Source organism: Lotus japonicus, chromosome 1 (assembly GCF_012489685.1).
Source record: "Lotus japonicus ecotype B-129 chromosome 1, LjGifu_v1.2".
In the NCBI taxonomy this organism is placed as follows: domain Eukaryota; kingdom Viridiplantae; phylum Streptophyta; class Magnoliopsida; order Fabales; family Fabaceae; genus Lotus; species Lotus japonicus.
The window spans coordinates 59,631,102-59,649,793 of NC_080041.1; the positions used below are offsets into that span (position 1 = coordinate 59,631,102).

The 18,692-nt window shown below is 36.6% G+C and overlaps 1 protein-coding gene across 1 annotated transcript; it reads right to left on the reverse strand.

Annotated features, from left to right (window-relative positions):
* Nucleotides 1-3,533: 3,533 nt before the first annotated feature.
* On the reverse strand, nucleotides 3,534-7,753 carry LOC130734118 (uncharacterized). Its single transcript, XM_057586426.1, has 7 exons — nucleotides 7,472-7,753; nucleotides 5,816-7,118; nucleotides 5,548-5,603; nucleotides 5,197-5,430; nucleotides 4,733-5,024; nucleotides 4,298-4,494; nucleotides 3,534-3,929 (listed from the first exon to the last, which is right to left on the reverse strand). Exons 2-7 carry the CDS (start codon nucleotides 7,055-7,057, stop codon nucleotides 3,776-3,778), a joined length of 2,175 nt encoding a protein of 724 aa, XP_057442409.1. The 5' UTR covers nucleotides 7,058-7,118; nucleotides 7,472-7,753; the 3' UTR covers nucleotides 3,534-3,775.
* Between the last annotated feature and the right edge of the window lie 10,939 nt (nucleotides 7,754-18,692).

Here is an 18,692-nt window from a genome sequence, read left to right on the forward strand (position 1 = left end):
GTTAATGCGTTTTTTTTTAAATTGTAAAAAATAATATTTAGATTTGAGTTTGAAATTTAAAATGAGTACTGAATAATAGTAATTGGAGCCAAATTTTCTCTTAGATTTAAAAACCTTTTTCTTAAACACTTAATACTATTTTTTTCCATCCTAAATCATTTGTAAATCCTGTCAAAATAATTAATGGGTTTTTTTTTTACTTTTTTAAGAAAAAAAAAAGAATGATCACATGAATTATGGTGTGAATATTCAATTTAAACTAATGCATTTATTATTTTGAGTATAAATAAAGCAAATCTGTTTTTCCATATTTGTCATATCCTACTTTTTCTGAAATTATAAATTCTTCAAGTAATTTCATTGTCTTCATGTTGTTTAATATGTTGGTAATTCCTTATATCTATGATTTGTGCTATTGTGTTTATGTTCATGACGAATGTCAAACGAGTTCCTGCTAATCTCAATCAGGCTAATAAGAGAAATCTTTTTGTCCACTTTACTTACAATTTCAAGCTCTTCTATTTCATCTGTTGTTTAATATATTTTTAATAATCAAGATATTAATAGACGTATCAAATCCGACAAATATATTCCCCGTGCAACGCGGTAAAAAACATTAGTTTCTAAAATTTGATTAATTAGAATCTATATGTTGGATGCTTAAGTTCCTAACCCTCAGAATCTAAGTACAAAAGCGGTTGTACACTTGTACTCCAGCTCTTTCTGGTGCCCCAACGCTAGGAAATCTACTACGTATATCAAAATAATAAAAAAAGTCTTTAAAAGTATAAAATTATCAAAGTTTTTTTTTGAACTCAAAAAAATTATCAAAGTTACTACTAAAAATAGAATTCATCTACTATTAAATTAGACTATCATTGTTAAAATTACAGAAAATTGATATTATTAAGTTAATCAGTAATGATGTGTGGCACGAAATTTTGGTCACGACAAGGCACGAGCAGTTACATTTTTTTTTACTACTCTAGCTAACTGATCATTTACTCCCCAATTCCAATTAAGTCCACTTTCATTGGCTGAAAATTCTCATCCTGCGTGGTGTGCGATAATGGTTTCGTCGTGCCATATAGCAATGCTGTAAACTATAATATCCTTCTATAACGATCTTGGCTAGTCATCAAGCAAAAAAAAGTTTAACAAATATAGAAAAGAGGAACCAGACTCAAAATATTTAAACGTACACTAACAAGATTGCTTGAAACTAAAACGAGGGGTTAATCGTACAAAATTTTGAATGAAATAAAGAGAAATTGGGTGCCAGGCTAAAACAGCTTACACTCAAGAAAAGTACACAAAACATAAGAGTTAGCTCAAATGTGACTCCAAATAAAGGTTGAATAAGCTTCTCCAACAAGAAATTAAACTACTTAAGAATGAGATAAATAAAAAAACAACAGGGACACTTGAAAGAGGTTCAATTGTGTTTTTCAAAAAACTTTCTCAATTGTAGAATGCTATGTATTAGAAATTAGGAGGCCTATACTAAACCACAAAAGCTAGCTCAAGAGTTGAGGTTTGCACAACCCTTATAAACACTTGATTGGCCTTATCTCTAGCCAATGTGGGACTTCTAACACATCCAGGATTGAACAGACTGGAACGTGGGAACAACAACGGGTGGCCCAAATATGGGAGGTCTCCACACAACAAATGGATCTAGGATAGGCTCTGATACCATATTAGAAATTGGGAGGCCTATACTCAACCACAAAAGCTAGCTCAAGAGTTGAGGTTTGCACAACCCTTATAAAGGCTATCTATGCTCTATCTCTAGCCAATGTGGGACTTCTAACACAATGTAAAATGAAAATAGAAACAAGTAAGACAAAATATATATATATATCATGTTACGGCTGTAGACAACATGTTGAAAATAAATTACCAAAAACGCTTTCTTTATTAAGACTTTTTAAAAAACTATAATTGTTTTACCTTTGTTTACATAACGATTGGACTGGTTAAGTGTTTCCAAGCTGAAGGCTCGGCAGAATGTCGGCTTCACCAATGAGGAAGTTGAAGTGCAAAGGTACATTGAGTTCAATGTATTCTTTGTGGAAAGCTGATCAACTAAACCAGCACCAGTGAAGTTCCTACTTATTAATTATTTTTCTTCAATTGCCAGGAAATCCGAATTTCATTTGTCAGAAGTTGGAATTTGATCCCAAAGCTAAACCAGTGGCACAAAGGAAAAGAAAACTGAGAGAGGAGAAGAGCAAAACAATCCAGAAGGAAACCTCAAAATTACTGCAAGCAGGTTTCATTAGAGAAATTGAGAATCCAAAATGGCTGATCAATGTAGTCATGGTAAAGATGTTGAATGGAAAATGAATATGGGCACCAAATTTCTTAAGCGCGTCGTCGTAGAAAATCCTCCACTATAGAGTTGAAGTGTCCAATGGGACCTCCCAAATTCAATAGATCGTTAGGATCATCTTTTTTGTCTTAAACACCACTTCTCCGGTCAGTATGGTATTGCCTTCATTGTGATGAGATTGGTACATTATGTAAGGCTGAGAAAATCACTGAGCTAATCCAATTGACCACATTATGACGAGATACAGTTACACAGTTCCATCAATTGTAATTAATGACCACAATGAAGACGATGAATCCGGCTGATCAACATATCAAATTAATATACACAATTGTGTATTTTTAACTATGGCCGTTGGGTTCCGCCAGGTGCTAGGCGGTTCAAGGTCAATATTGATGCTGCGTTTGATGTCTCTCATGGTGCTGGCTTCGGTTTTGTTGCGAGGGATGATGAAGGGGGATTGCGGGCTGCGGCTTGTGGTCCGATCACTTCATGCTCCTCTCCTCTTATGGCGGAAACAGCTTGCTTACGCTGGGCAATCCTCAAAGCCCTCGAGCTAGGATTGCAACGTGTTGAGTTCGAATCAGATTGTCAGGTGCTAGTCAATGCTTGGCACAAGAATGATAAAGAGATCTCTTATTTTGCTTTGGTTCTTGCTGATTGTAGGATTATGACTTTGTCCTTTGAGTCTTTTAATTTCAGTTTTATTAGGCGTAGTGGGAATCAACCGGCTAATTTTCTTTCAAAATTGGCTTATGATTTTCCGAATGTTGATTGGGGGGAGAATGTTCCCCCAGGTTTTGTTGCTTTACTTTAGGCAGATGTATTGAGCTCTTTGATTACTTAATATATGTTCCGTTTCATCTCAAAAAAAAAAAAAAAAAACTATGGTTGAAAGATGAGACTACATTTTCACACTAATGCTCAGAATAATTGACAAGAAAGTCATTGCTCTAGTTTCAACCTTAAAGATAAAGAAAAACAAGGAGAAATATTTGTTGTTGTAAATATATGGAGAAAAATTTCCGGTCTCACTTCCATTATTGTTTGGTTAGTGCTTATTTTCAAATTTTCTACCCGTTCATTTCACTCCTATCTAAATCCGAGAGTGGGTTTGAGAAAAATGGGCCAAAGCATAACCTAGCCCCACTGACCAGAGTGATGCTGCTGAATCACTAGTTGAAGCTCTTCATGCAGATTATATGTGATGGACCATCATAAGTTGCATTAAACTTGAAAGTATGGACAACAGGACAAGTATCGAGTACTTATAGCAATAGATACATATTTTCTGTGGACCTTTGGTCTTCCTCATGTACCCCTCTGTAAAGAGGGTAAAAACTGGTCGGAAAAGTTTACAAGATATTGATTTATTTTTTGGTAATTTGACTAATAGAAAAATTTGTATCAGTCTAAGTAACAGAACTTTGATAGCACATGCTAGCAGTTCAAACCCCAGTCATAAGACTGATATGTCACCTTCAACTCAGAAGTAGCAAGCAGGTCCAACAATATTTCTGAGTCTGCTGGATCTAAATAGTTTGACACATGCTTGATCACCTCTACCTCGTTCTTACCAAAATCTATACTATACCTGAAAATGAACAAGGGGAAATAACTACATTCAGATTTCAATGTTACCAATATAGTAAAACACTAATTTTAGTACTATTCATGATCAAATATGTCATGAGGGATTTGCACTGATATATTGCTACATCTGCATCCTTCACGTATTTATATGTTTCAAGTGAAATTACCCACCAGACAAACTTACAAAAATAAAGGTAAATGTAAAATACTCTTGAGTTTGAACCATTCAGCCAAGTATAGAATTTGAAACAGTTGCTTTCTCACAGTGAGGGAATGTTCTAGTGTATGAAATACTAGATCCGTTTTTCTTTTGTTAAATTTATCAAAATCAAATCAACCATATTCAGAGTCCTCGACCAAAGAACTCACCATTTAAGGATCTTGGTAGCTTGTACAGCCTTTGCAGTAAAATCTATTACAACCCCTCCATGTCTTAAGAAATTACGAGCTGCATCCAATAGTTCTTCGTCAATCTTTCCAGGAGAATAGCACCGCAGTGCAGGCCCAGATCGGGTACCATACACCAAAGCAAAATGAATAAGAGGCTCAGGGTAAGGAAGTGCCACCTGAAAGAAATGATAGTCGAACTTTAGCATGCTAACAAACTAAGTTCTGCGATACACTCGCGAATTAGTTTACAGAAAATGATGGAATCTAATCTAATGAGACTAAAATTGTTATTTATTTCCTAATACGACTGTTGATTTTGTCTCAGTTCGAAATTGCTTGAACTCAATTGCATATCGCTTAAAAGTATTATTAACAGCACAAAAGTATTTAAATTGTTAACATTAGAAACCTTACCCTTGAACGCCTATCTTTAGCACCAAATGGCTTCGTCATGTTATATGGTGGTCTCTGGTTTCCCCTCAATATGCCATTTTGAATAGCTGAAAGGGAGTAGGTGGACCCACCAATAACATATTTGAACTCTCCAAATAATTTCCTTCTTTCCAGTGCCCCATCTGGATGACCCAGTACCAAGATTGCATGGATGGCCATCATATTATAGAGATTAATAAAGAACGCGAGCTTCTCTTCTCTAGACAAATCCAATATTTCTACTCGTTGGAGCTCTTCGACAATCCTCAGATACCTAAAATGATATTTGTACAAATAACAGTTAAAAATTATGAAAATTACTGGGTTTCAGAATTGACTCTGAAGAAAAATAAGTTTATCCAAACATGCTATGAATGGATTATCAGGATTTCATTGCACAGCTAGGTTCTAAAATGCAAGGCAAAAGACAGAAGAAGTTAAGAAACCTTGCGAACTCCTCACTTCCATGCAGACTTGTATAATCAACAATTCGTCCATCTTCAGAAACAAAGGCTTCAAACATTGCATTGGAGAGAAACCTTAGCCTTGATGCAATTTCTGCCAGAGGCTTCGGCTTCACGGTAATTATGCCCCTAGGAATGTTGTGACATTGTGACACCACAATTGGATCATCATCCAAAAATCGATACAAGTGATTACCATCCTCAAATAGATTCTCACTGAGGTACAACAAAAGTCATTGAAAAAAATTACGGAAGGATTACCAAATTTGTAAGAAGAAAACAAATGAAAATAATGAGAAGTGGGAACACCAAATCGAGTATTTGGAGACTCACTCAAGAACATGCCGAAAGAAGGATTCGCCGGCAAGCTTTCGTGCAAAATCAACAGCCTGTACCAGAAGATAAGAATTAGAAAGATAATAATGGTTTTATGAATCTGAAAATTGTACTAAATGAATCTATGGGATATTTAGGGAATTTGTTTAATCATGTGATTGAATTTATAGATAGCATTATAATAAGACTAAATTCTATGCAATAAACTATTGCATAAGATACGGCGAGTATTAGATAGGTAGTTTGCAACATTAGACAAGCTTACCTCATGCCTTTCCAAATATTGATCTTCTGATAAGAAGTCTACAGCCTCTGAGCCCAGAAAACAGTTAGTGAACCTGCGCATTTTGTGCAATCGGTCTTTCACAGCAATAGTTTCTTTCATCTTGTGGACGATAAGAGCCAGTTCATCAGGTGCTCCAGTGCTGGACTCATCATCTTCTCCAGAATGAGGCGGTGATGAGGTTTCAAACAATGGTGCTTCAGCAATCAGAAAGTCAATTTTCTCATCAAGGTTTCCAGACTCATCTAAGGTCTTTAGCTCACTCAAGCCTCCAATAAGTATTTCATTGAAAAAAACCTTAGGAACAGAAGTCGATCCAGAAATCTTTTCCAACTCAACCTTTCTACTGGGATATACATCTATGTTGATTTCCACATATCCAAGCCTTTTCGTACGCAAAAATAGCCTAATCTCTTTAGATTCTTGGCACCCTAGTTTTGTGTAAAGCATAATCCTTCCTTTCATTGCTATGGGTGGTGCTGAACCTTCTGTTATTGAATCCCTCTGCTCAGCTATGTTTTCAAGATCAACATCAGACGATTTCTTGATATAATTCAAGGGATTCCAGCCAGATTTCTCCACAGCCTTCTCAGGAGAAACATCCTTACCTTCACCCTCAGAATTACCCACAACACCATCATCACTTTTTCCAGAAAGGCGACGCAGCACATTGGAGACTGCCACTGCACTTTTCTGCTTAACAAAATTTTTAAGAGCAACTGCTTTCTCAACCACACCTGGAGTGTCCGGCCCTGCATCGAACCTACGGCCAGAGGTGCTCCGGTTGGCTTCCATTCCCGGAATCTCAGTTCCATCAAACACAGGGTCCAAATTGTTGTCCTCAGTTGGAATTTCATCTCTACTATCATCCTCCTCTTTCATCAAGTCATTCTGTCCAGAATTATTACCTATATCTGTTTCTTGACTTTTAGGCTCAAAATCTCCACCGGCATCAACCTTACCATCAGAATTGACTTCAGTTTCAGATTTAGCCTCTATGTTTTCTTGTTCAGTTCCAGACTCCCAATCCCTAGTACTCTCATCTTTCCTCTGAGCCAATTCAGATTCTCCGACAACACTGTCACTTGTTCCCTCATGAGTATTAGACTCAGGCCTAACATCTTTCACATGTTCCTTCGATTGTTCATCCTGTATGGCAGAGGAATCCACTTGCAGCTTCTCAACAGCTTGAGAAGTTGCATCCACCAATTGTTGATTTTCCATGGCGAAAACAAGCTAGATAATAGAGTTCATATGCTAAATAACACCACTCTAATTACTAGATCTGCATGAAATCAAACAACATGTTGTAATTAATCATCTTTTCTTATTTCCTTCATTTACCACTACACAATTATAGCTTTCTGTATTCTGAAAACAACACACTAAAAGAATATCCATAGCATGCTTTTCCATAATTCCAATACCAAATTAACAATCGCTTGATGAATAACACAAATCTGAAAACGAATCTCATATAATGCTTTTTCCATAATTCCACTACCAAATTAACAAACAAGTATGAATAACAAAAATCTGAAAACGCATATCATACAACAACAACACATGGATTTCGAAAATCTGTGAATTAAGTACCTTCTAGTTCTACCCTAATCTATCGAAAGGAAAAACGATTACCTAGCGAAGAAACCACAAAACCCTTTCGGAGTTTGTAGAAGAAGGAACGAGCGCGTAGCAGGAAGGTATGTTGTTGAATCGAGGAATCGGAGAAGAAAAGTGAGAAGAAATGAGGAGGAAAGTGAGAGGATGGAAATAATGGAGTCTGTGTGTGTGTTACTTGTTTGACTTGGTTTTGGGAGTTCAAAGTTTGAGAGAGATGAAACGGCAGTCAGTCAGGTTGACAATTCAGAGAAAGGAGGGAGAAGCGGGAATTCCGTGCACCAACCCAGATTAATTCTATTTACTATTTTCCACCAAAATGTATATTCACTTTTCTTTCTTTTCGGCCCCAAGTTTTGGACCCCTTCATTCTTGTTCCTTTGTCCATAAATGAGCTCATCTTTTATAATATGCACCAGTATAGCAAGTCAACACATTATTTTTTTAAAAAAAAAATATCATTAAAAATTTGTTATATATTAAATTTCTTTAAAAAAAGATGTGTTGACTTATTATAGCAGGTTAAAAAAAGTGGTCTAAAATTAGACCACTTTAAAAGTGGTCCACATTAGGGTTCACCTTATAAGTTTAAGATAGTATTGCTTCCCATAAAAAAAAAAATAGTATTGCTTGGATTGACCACAAAAAAAAAGATAGTAAAGCTTGGAGGGTAATGGGGTGTGAAATTTTTTTTGTTAAAAGTATAGATTTAGCAGAGAAGAGATGTATTAAGGCTACATTTGATATACCTCCATGATAAATGTTCACCTGTCGGAGAGGGTGTTGTGATAGTTTAGATACATGTACATTATTCACGACGTAGGAGGTGGATGAGAATTGATTGTCGTATGTATTATCATCTTTTTTCATCTTTTTAGAGAATATATTACATATTCAATATTCATATTTTTATCTATTTTGTATATTAGTTTTTTCTGAAAAATAAGATATGTTAGTTATAATTGAGAAAAATCTCTTCGATAATAAGTTTACATAAGATTTTTTTTTGACAGCGTTTACATAAGATATTTTAATTGAACATAACAAAAATAAAATATATTAAAATGATAAATTTATTTGTTAATTTTTTTTTGAATAGTTATTTCCTTTGGCAAGTAGGAAACAAATTTTTATTTTTCATTATTTTCTTAATTATCAATTTATAAAAATTCTAATATTATTTTTAAGAAGTATTCTTATATTTTTTTCTCATTATAAAAATATGAAATAATTAAAATAATAATAATATAATAATAAATAGATAAATATTAATATTCTCTCCATACCATGTCTAATTAATTTACATTTAAAATACATTGTAAAAAATGTATATGATACTCATATTAGTATATTCTTCTTGTTTCATCAAGGTTTGAAAATATTATGAGTTCAAAAAAAAGGTTTGAAAATATTATAAGTTTTATATATTTTATTTTTTTGAAAATTCCTGTCAATAAAAAATCCATTGTGTATACACTTTTTTAGAGTATGTTAATTTTTTTAATAATAAACAATGTGTATTAATTTACCATAAACTATAAATTATTTAAATAGAAACAAATTTAGAATTTAAATTCAAAAATATTATTATAATTCACTTGAATTTTAAATAAAAAATTCCCAAAATTAAACATATAAGGAATATAATTTTTTTTAATAAAAAAAGATAGATTCTTGGTTTTTTTTAAATTAGATTCTTGGTTTTTTGAAAGGAAAAGGATAGATCCTTAAGGCTGTATTTATTTTTAAAAAAAAAAATCAATTCCTAAGGCTAAGATAGATTTATAAAAATGATAAGTATAGTTTATTTAAAAAATTAAAAATATAACAGTCTTGTTTCACTTCAATTAAAAATAGCATTATCTAAATTGAAGTGTTAATTCTATTTAGATAATTCCCCTTGAACATGTGTTAGGGTTTCCATGGGGAGTCAACGGCGTATAGCGATTTCAATCTGTTTTATCGTGTGTTTTCCGGTGTGGTTCGTGTTTGGTTTCCCGAGTGGATCTTGTTCAGTGTCTGGCTTGGGTACAGAGCACTGGGAGGATTCTCTAGTGTGCTAGGTATGAGTTGAGACTCACCGCAAAGGTAGGATGAAGAAGCGGCGAAGGAGGGTGATGCCTCTATCATAGTTTTTTATGATGACGATGTTGTTGGTGCTTTGGGGAACTATGAGAACTGTCTAGTGGGCCGGTTCCTCACTAATAAGCCTATTCATAAGGGCTCCCTCTAGAGTGCGTTGGGGAATATCTGGTGCAATCCATTTGGGTGCTTCGGAACTGTTGGGCTTCTTGTTTTGGAACTGTTGGCTTCTTGTTTCGGAACTGTTTTCGGATTGAGGACATCAGTAGCAAGGTCTTCTTATTCCATTTGGGGGAGCACAAGGATGTGAAGCGGATATTACAGGGCTCTCCATGGGTGTTTCGGAACTGTGTATAACAATCAGCTCGTGGTGTCAGGACTTCACTGGCACAAAACAATCTTTGAGAAAGTATAAAAGACTGATGTTCGTAGCATCTCCAACTGGTCTTGAGGAAAGAGAGGTTGGTAGCAAGGAGGGTAACAAGCGTGAATTGGAAGATTCAGACCTCATGAATGCACAATTCTCAGACATGGCTCTTGGGAAAAAACAATGCTTTTCAACAATGGTTGAGGTTGAGGCTCAGCCCTGCCGACAACCATGAAAACACTATTCTGGAACTATCGCGGGCTTGGGAACCGGCGTACAATTTGAGCTCTAAAGGAGCTTTGTAGAAAACAAGATCCCACATGTCTTTTCTTGATGGAAACAAAGAGAAAAGACCATGAAATGAATCGGTTGTGTGGCTTAATGAGTTTGGAGAACATTATTACTATTAGTTATGAGGGGAGGGAAGGAGAAGAGCAGGGGGATTGGATCTAATGTGGAAGAGTGATGTTGGTATCTCTCTGCTATTCACATCTCAGAACCATATTGATTTTCTCATTTCTCTTGATGATGGATCACTCTCATGGAGAACTACTGGTATCTATGGGTTCCTAGAGCAACAAAGAGTGTGGACTGGGCGAGCCCTTAGGGGGCCTACGCCCAGGGGTTCCCCGCCAAGTGGCGGTCGCCCAGCCTGGGAATTGGGCCTCCTCCCGCGAGGCCCAACCGACCCAACAGAGCCAGTTATGCACATTAGGCCCAGCTCCCCCACTATAAATAAAGAGCGGACAACATGAAGAACTTAGTGTTGGAATCTTACAGTGGAAAAACCGATCCGAAAGATCACCTTCTTTATTTCAACATGAAAAATGGTGATCAGCGCGGATGGCATGAGTTACGACCCTGCCGCGCGGTTCCATCACCAATTTTCGCGACTTTTCGTCGAGATTCCTGATTCAGTTCTCTGCAAGTAAAGTTAAGCAAGTTATTATAGACAACCTGTATAATGTGCGCCAAACTGAGGGCGAAACTTTGAAGCAGTATGTGGCGTGTTTCAGTGCGACTTATGTGAAGGTGGAGGAATCTGAGTTGTGCGTTTCTGCGCAAGCGTTTAAGAATGGACTGTTGCCAGGGCTATTAAATAACAAGCTAAGCAGGAAACCGGCTCGTTCCATGACGGAGGTCCGCGCTCGAGCGAACACGTATATTTTGGACGAGGAGGATGATACATTCAAGCGCGCCCGCGCGAGGGAGGATATGGGAGCTCCAGTTAAGCGGCCTGGGAAGTAAAGACGTGGCGGTGAGAAAAATAGATTGACGATAAAACCGATCAAGGAACAACTAGCGCCGCCATGGTGGCGAGAGAGCGAGGAACGACGTTGACGCTAGGGGCGTCAGGGGACGAGCTGGCGGGACGAGGCAGATGTGGCGCTCAACGCCAGCCGGGCAGACATTTTTGGGGAGTTGAAGGCTGTACATATGATTGGTGATCCTGGGTTGCCCAAGCGCCTGCCGAGGGACGTTGATGTGACAAAATGGTGCGAATATCACTGTGCGGTAGGCTACGACACCAATGATTGCCACGCCTTAGGAAAGGGCATTGAGAAGCTGGTCAGGGCAGAACGCTTAAGACGTCATGACCAAGGCGATCGCCGACAGCCCTCGGTAGGGCGACAAGGCGACAAGAAGACTTGGCGGTTGTCGAGAGGAAACTTAAGTCGCCATCCAAAGGCATCAACACAATTGCAGGAGGGTTCGGCGGCGGTAGAGACACTTGTGCGGCGAGGAAGCGACAAATGAGGGCGGTGAATTATGTCCAAGCGAAACTTTGCATGGAGGATGAGATTGCTAGTATTGTGTTGGAGGTCCTGAATAAGGGGGCTAGTCTTGAGATATTCAATCATACCTTTTTGTGGCTCATCCCAAAGGTTAAGAAGCCAAAGCATACTAAGGAGTTTCGACCCATCTCCTTGTGCAATGTGATCTATAAGTTGATTACTAAAATGGTGGGAAATAGAATTAAATGTGTGTATTTGCCGTCAATTATGGGGCCCTTTCAAAGTGCATTTTTTCCAGGTAGGCTGATAATGGATAATGCTTTGATTGCTTTTGACACTTTTCATTTCATGCAGAAGCGCGCTACGGGTATAGTTTGTTATGTGGGGCTCAAACTAGACACGGAAAAGGTGTATGACAAGATTGAGTGGGATTTTCTGTGTGTAGTTCTTATCTCCATGGGTTTCCCTTAGAGGATGTCTGATCTGATCATCGATTGTGTCTGTACTGCTAGTTTTTATGTTCTTCTGTATGGGAGGCATGGGGTTTCTTTTATATCATCTAGAGGCTTGCGTCAGGGGGATACTCTCTCCCCTTATCTTCTTATTTTATGTGCTGAAGTTCTTTTTGGTTTACTTTTAAAGGACCATGACAACCAGGATATCCATAGCATTTGAATAGCACCCCAAGCTCTGGAAGTTTCCCACCTTTTCTTTGCCGATGACAGTATTTAATTCTTCCGCGTAACTTAGGATGAGGTAGATGTGTAAATCAGGTCTTGAATATTTATCAACAAATATATGATCAACTTGTGAACTTAGACAAATCAGAAATCTCTTATAGCCGAAATGTTCCAAATTAAAGTAAATATGTGATTCAGGAAAGATTCCAGGTTAAGGCAGTTGAGGTTTAGCTTGAGTATCTTGAGTTATCGGCTTTTGTTTGCAGATCAAAGACTTAAGTGTACAATTTTATTCAGGAGAAGGTTTGGAAGAAACTCAAAGGTTGGAAGGAGAAGTCTTTATCTATGGCGGGTCGGGAGGTTCTGATTAAAAGTATGTGGCACAGGTAGATGTGTAAATCAGGTCTTGAATACTTACCTACAAATATATGATCAACTTGTGAACTTAGACAAATCAGAAATCTCTTATAGCTGAAATGTTCCAAATTAAAGTAAATATGTCATTCAGAAAAGATTCCAGGTTAAGGCAGTTGAGGTTTAGTCCAAGTATCTTGAGTTATCGGCTTATGTTGGTAGATCAAAGAATCAAGTGTACAATTTTATTTAGGAGAGGTTTGGAAGAAACTCAAAGGTTGGAAGGAGAAGTCTTTATCTATGGAGGGTTGGGAGGTGCTGATTAAGTCTGTGGCACAAAAAAATTAACTCAAATAATCGATGTGATACATATTTGAAATGGGTGAGAAAACCCTTACCAAAGTTGAAAAAACCCTGACCACAATAAGAAAAAAAAAACAACCCCAACTAAACATTTGTCTATTTTGTCAAAGGTGTATAGATTAAAAGTCAAGGATTTGCCAAACATCACTTACAACATGCGAGAATGCATCTCTAAGAGTGCTACTACAATGCACAAAAGCATACGAAAGTTAAGAACAAGCATGTGCGTACACTCAGCTGAAAACAACCAGCTAAAAACATGGAGTAAAAAACCCTAGAGTTTAACAAAAGCCCCTCAAGCCCCAAATAACAGAGAGCCAAATGACTTCTGAGCAAAGAAGAAATAATAACATTTTTAACCAGTGCTCCCTTCCTACAACGAAATGACTCTGCCGGAGTTGTATTGCAGCGGTGAACAGGAAACCCAACGGTATGGCTTCATTGGCACTAAAAGGGATCAAAACAGCAACTCTGAGTATAAGGAGAAGAGGGAAACTTCTCCAAATACACAGCAGCAGAAAGTGATAGATTTGGAGCTTAGGCACCCGGTGATAGATGGTGACGACAAATCTGGCCGGTGGAGATGAGGGTGAGAGATCTGGAGATGGGGATCCAGTGGTAGATGGTTGCAGCAACGGTGGCGGCGGGTTTTGGCCGATGGAAGCTAGGGTGGCGGCGGGTGGAGAAGGAAAGTAGTGGCCAAGGAGAGGGAAGAGAATTTAAACTAAAGCAAGAGAAACAAACACACTTATTTGGGTATTATATCCACTTAATGTGGAAGAAAACCCACCTGATGTGGGAGAAAATTTCTACCAAGCAGAAAGGAAAACTCCCTAATGGAGGAGGAACCCCCAATGGGGGAAGAGATCCCAAAGGGGGGTTGACGGCTCTGCTCATGTTTTACCCTAACAGAGAAAAAACCGGTTGTTAACAAGAGCATCTTAAAATAACGTGACTCTTTTGGGCCTCTTGGCAGCACCATATCCTACTCACACTAGCTTCATGGACCCATAATTCTCACCTTTGCTGAGCCAAGTACCTTGTAAAAAAGAAACCAAGTATCAATGCTCCCATAAAATCCATGGATTTTTTTTTTCTTCTTCTTTTCACTCTATTTGGATTCCCTCATGTGTTAATCTCACATGACTATGTCATGTGATAGATATGAACTTTTAATTACTTTTTTTAATGAAATCTGATGGTCAATATTATTTCTCGCACAATTTTAATTTTCTCTTTCCAAATATCAATCAAGGCTAAGATTTCATTAGAGTATAATTAAAGGTTCGAATCTTCACAAGACATGGTCATATGAGAATTAAAACATGAGGGAATCCAATAGTGAGCCTATTTCATAGTGAGCAAACTTCATAAAATGTTGTTATTTTTCCTCTCTTTTTTTCTGTTTTTGATTTTAACAGAAAACAATGTGTTAATGCAAAAATACCTAGCTGTTTTTTTATAACATCAAAATCCCGAGCTCCTTGAATACGTAGAATGGGCGGGCATATAAGTTACCACTAGGCTAGTCTCATAGTCCAACAATTTCAAAATAGTTAGCAACCTGTTGAGATACTTAAAATTCGGGAGAATTCCAATTTGGACTTACAATAAGTTTACAAGTGGATTCAATACTAAGTTTATCATCCAAAATCTTAATGCATTAATTGTATGAATCATTTCACATATAAACTCATTAACACTATTTTTTTTTAGTATGAAACTTTTTACTCATATTTAAATTCTCAACAGAAAGAAACTACCCGTGAATGAAAAGTGTCAATAGCTAGCAAAGAAGAACATAAAATGGTCAATATACAATTCTCAAGGCCTTAAAATGGTAAATCGCTAGGAAACCAAATGTTAAAAGTAAGGAAAATGTTTTATATATTCACAATCATTCCACTTCCACTTTCAAAGAAAGATAAAATGAGAAATGAAGATGGGTGTAATGTATCAAAGTTGTACAAGAGTATCTCGGTGCCATGTTGTGGGAAGCAATTGAAAATATGTTATGTAAAATAATCAAGGTTTAAATACTTGGAAGGTCCCTAAAATTGTTCTCCGTAAGAAAATAAGTCCCCGGAAAATTTTTTTCCGATTCCGAATCCCTGGAAATTTTTTTTAATCAGAATAGGTCCCTACTCGTGTTTCCAGCTTATGTGACTTAATTTTTGCTGAGTCAAATATTCCACGTGGCTTTTATATATTTTTCAAATACACATGAATTAAAAAAATAAAATTAAACATTTAAATTTAAAATTAAAATCTTATTAACCTAATTAACCCTAAATCTAAGGGTTTAATTTAAATTTAAATGTTTAATTTCAAATTTTAAATCTAATTAGGGATTTAGGTTAATTAGATTATGGGTTTAATTTTAAATTTAAATGTTTAATTTTATTTTTTTAATCCATGTGTATTTAAAAAAAATTCTAAAAGTCACGTGGAATCAATGACTCAGCAAAAATTGAGCCACCTAAACTGGTAACACGAGTAGGGACCTATTCTGATTAAAAAAAATTTCAGGGATCCGGAATCGGAAAAAAAATTTCCAAGTACTTATTTTCATACAGGAAACAATTTCAGGAATCTTCAGAGTATTTAAGCCAATAATCAATGGTACCATTATCTCGGCCCTGGTTTGCTCCTTCCATATACGTAAAAGGGAATATTTTTATTCTTCTGCAAGTTCCACTAGCTATAGCCAAATATTCATCTCCATATAGTTGTTTTATTTGTACTGTCACTACCGTGTGCGAGTGGGTGTGTGGGAGCATTAGTCAATAAATCAAGACTACTTTTTAACAAACCTTAAAGGCACACACACAGTTAGGAAAAGATAGATAAGAGATACTCTACCGAATTGGTCAAGCAAATTGTCTTTTCACCAAGGTTCATGGAGATGTGTTTACTTATCGGATTAATGGTCAAATTAGTCCCTGTCTTTGTAGCGAATTTTGATTTTCATCCCTCCCCGAAAAATTTTAAGCGATAACTCCCTGCAATTGCATGCATTTTGTTATTAGTCCTCGTCGGAGGGCGTAGCTCCGGCGAACATGCCTAGGGGCAGGTCAACGCCTATGTGGCATGCCACGTCTAATTTTTAAAATCCACGTGTGTAATTAATCATTAAAATAAAATAAAATTAATAATTTAAAATTACACAAATTAGTTAACACTTGAAATTAGACTAACTTGTCCAATCGTATTGTTTTAGACTTTTAGTTTCAAAATTTTTTTTGTTCGCAAATTGAATTAACGCAAAAAATCAGGGTTCACCATATCTTGTTAACAAATTTCCCTGATTGATATTGATTATTGATCCACTATTTAACAAACAAACAAAATTTAAACTTGAAAACTAAAAAACGCTTCTTCTTCCCCAGATTTATTCTCCTAACATCTCTCAAAACACTTCTTCCCATCATCCTCCATGAAAACCCCACAAAAAAATCTTTTCAAACTCATCATCATCAGCGTCATCTTCTTCTCTTCATCATCACCTGTATAGAAACCAAGAGACGCACACTCGAAATAGGTTAAAGGTGTGACCTTGGAGGCTGCGGGTTCTGCTGGAAGTTGATCTTGTGATGGGAGTGGAGGGCAAAAGGGAATCGCTTCTGATCGGGCTCGAAGCGCTTCTAATAAGTCTTGGGTTTTGAAAGTCAGAGCGAGCGACAGTCTTGGTGGCTGATTCAACGATTTTAGTTTCAGATCTATTCTTCTTCGAAATGATCTAAACAATTCCAACGAAAAACAAAAGCACATTCCAGAACCATCTTCTTCTCCTCTTCAATCCACGGTTTAAGTTTCAATTTTTTCTTTGATTTTGAGTTGGGATAGGGTTCTTCTCAAATTGGGGATTAGGGTGGGTTTGATTTTGCGGGTTTCCTTGCTGAGTTTTTTACAGTAGCTGCGAATGTTCTGGTTTGATTCTTATCCTATGTGATTTGAGAGTGCTCTAACATGTTATTTTGTGAAGAGCAAAATTCTGGGTTTGTTTTTTTGGTTTCTGGAATCTTGGGTTTCTGGAGTTGGGTTTCTAGGTTTGTTATTAATTTGTTGAGATGAAGGGGAAATATGTGGGGAGAAGAAGAAGAAGGAGGAGGATGATGGGTGAAGATGAAGATGAGAAGAAGAAGAAGTTGGATGTTGAAGATGATGAAAATTAGGTTTGTTTAGTTAATTTAGAAATTAAATTAGTTTAATTAATTAGGGTTAATACATTTTGTTAATTTTTTAAAATTTAAAATTTTATTTTTATTTTAAAGGCGGAAAATACATTTAATTATAAATGACGTGGATAATGCCATGTCAGCCCTGGCCTGCCACTAGGCATGCTCGCCGGAGCTCCGCCCTCCGGCGAGGACTAATACCAAAATGCATGCAATTACAGGAGTTATCGCTTAAAATTTTCCGGGGAGGGATGAAAATCAAAATTCGCTACAAAGACAGGGACTGATTTGACCATTAACCCTTACTTATTTTATAAGCTACTAGATATTCCTTTGAACTAATGGAAATACACGTCAGGTACACATGGTAAGTGCGAGGAGAAATTAAGAAAAGAAGGTATATGCCATCCTTTGAGAGTAAGAAAAAAGAGGTAAAGATATGTTAAATATCCATCCATAATCTAAACATTCCATTTCCCAAAATGTAATAACCTACTTAATTAATATTTCCACTATAGCAATTATCATTATCACCTTTAGTTTGTAGTTGTCTAAAATGCGTTCTTCTTTTTACAACATAAAATTAGTTATTAGCAAGTGAACAGGTAACGTGTTAGTGCCACTTGGAAAAAGTAAAGTAACTAATTTTTCCTTTTAATCTTTTCTAACTTTGAAGTGTTTGATCCATGCAATCCTTCCTTTCTTTGTGTCAGCTCTTTACGCATAATACATTATACATTATATGCACCACTTGTCCTAAGTATCCAAGTTTTATTAGCTAAAATAAGTTGTTTAACAAAAGGCGTACACACCTGACAGGTAATATATAATAGTTTTGGCAATGATACCCCACCTTTATTGACAATAATGAAGTCATATGTAAAGCTTAGTTGATCATGTCCAATATGAATAAGTCAGGTCTAAAAGCCCAGGGGCAAAAATCCCTCACACTAGGAAAATCCTCAGAAACCCTCAAAAATCATATGGGTTAGGGCTAGCCCATGGCTAAAATTTTTAAAATCTCTCTCATTCTCTCAATAACAATCTCCCGACCCTAAACTCTAATCATTAAACCCCAAATTCTAAAATCAAACCTAAACGAGTTGGGCCGACTTGAACTTACCTTGGCGACATAAACAACTCGGGTCGATCATAACGTTTTGAGGCAACCTTAACAATTCGACCGACCAAAAAAAGTCGGATCAGACTGAACGAGTCAGATGACCTAAACCCTAACACTAAACCCGACATAAGTCGGTTACGTTATCCAACCAGAACGTGTCAGGTTGACCTAAACCCTAAACTCAGCCCTGAATCCTAAACCTTAAACTCAACATTTGTAACGAACGAGACCAGGCCTAGTCAATTTGAACGAGTTAAGTGATATAAATATGACCATAAACCCAACCATATACCCTAATCTCTAAACTCTAAACTCGTATGAACGAGTCATGTCGATCTAAACTCTGTAACCCTTAG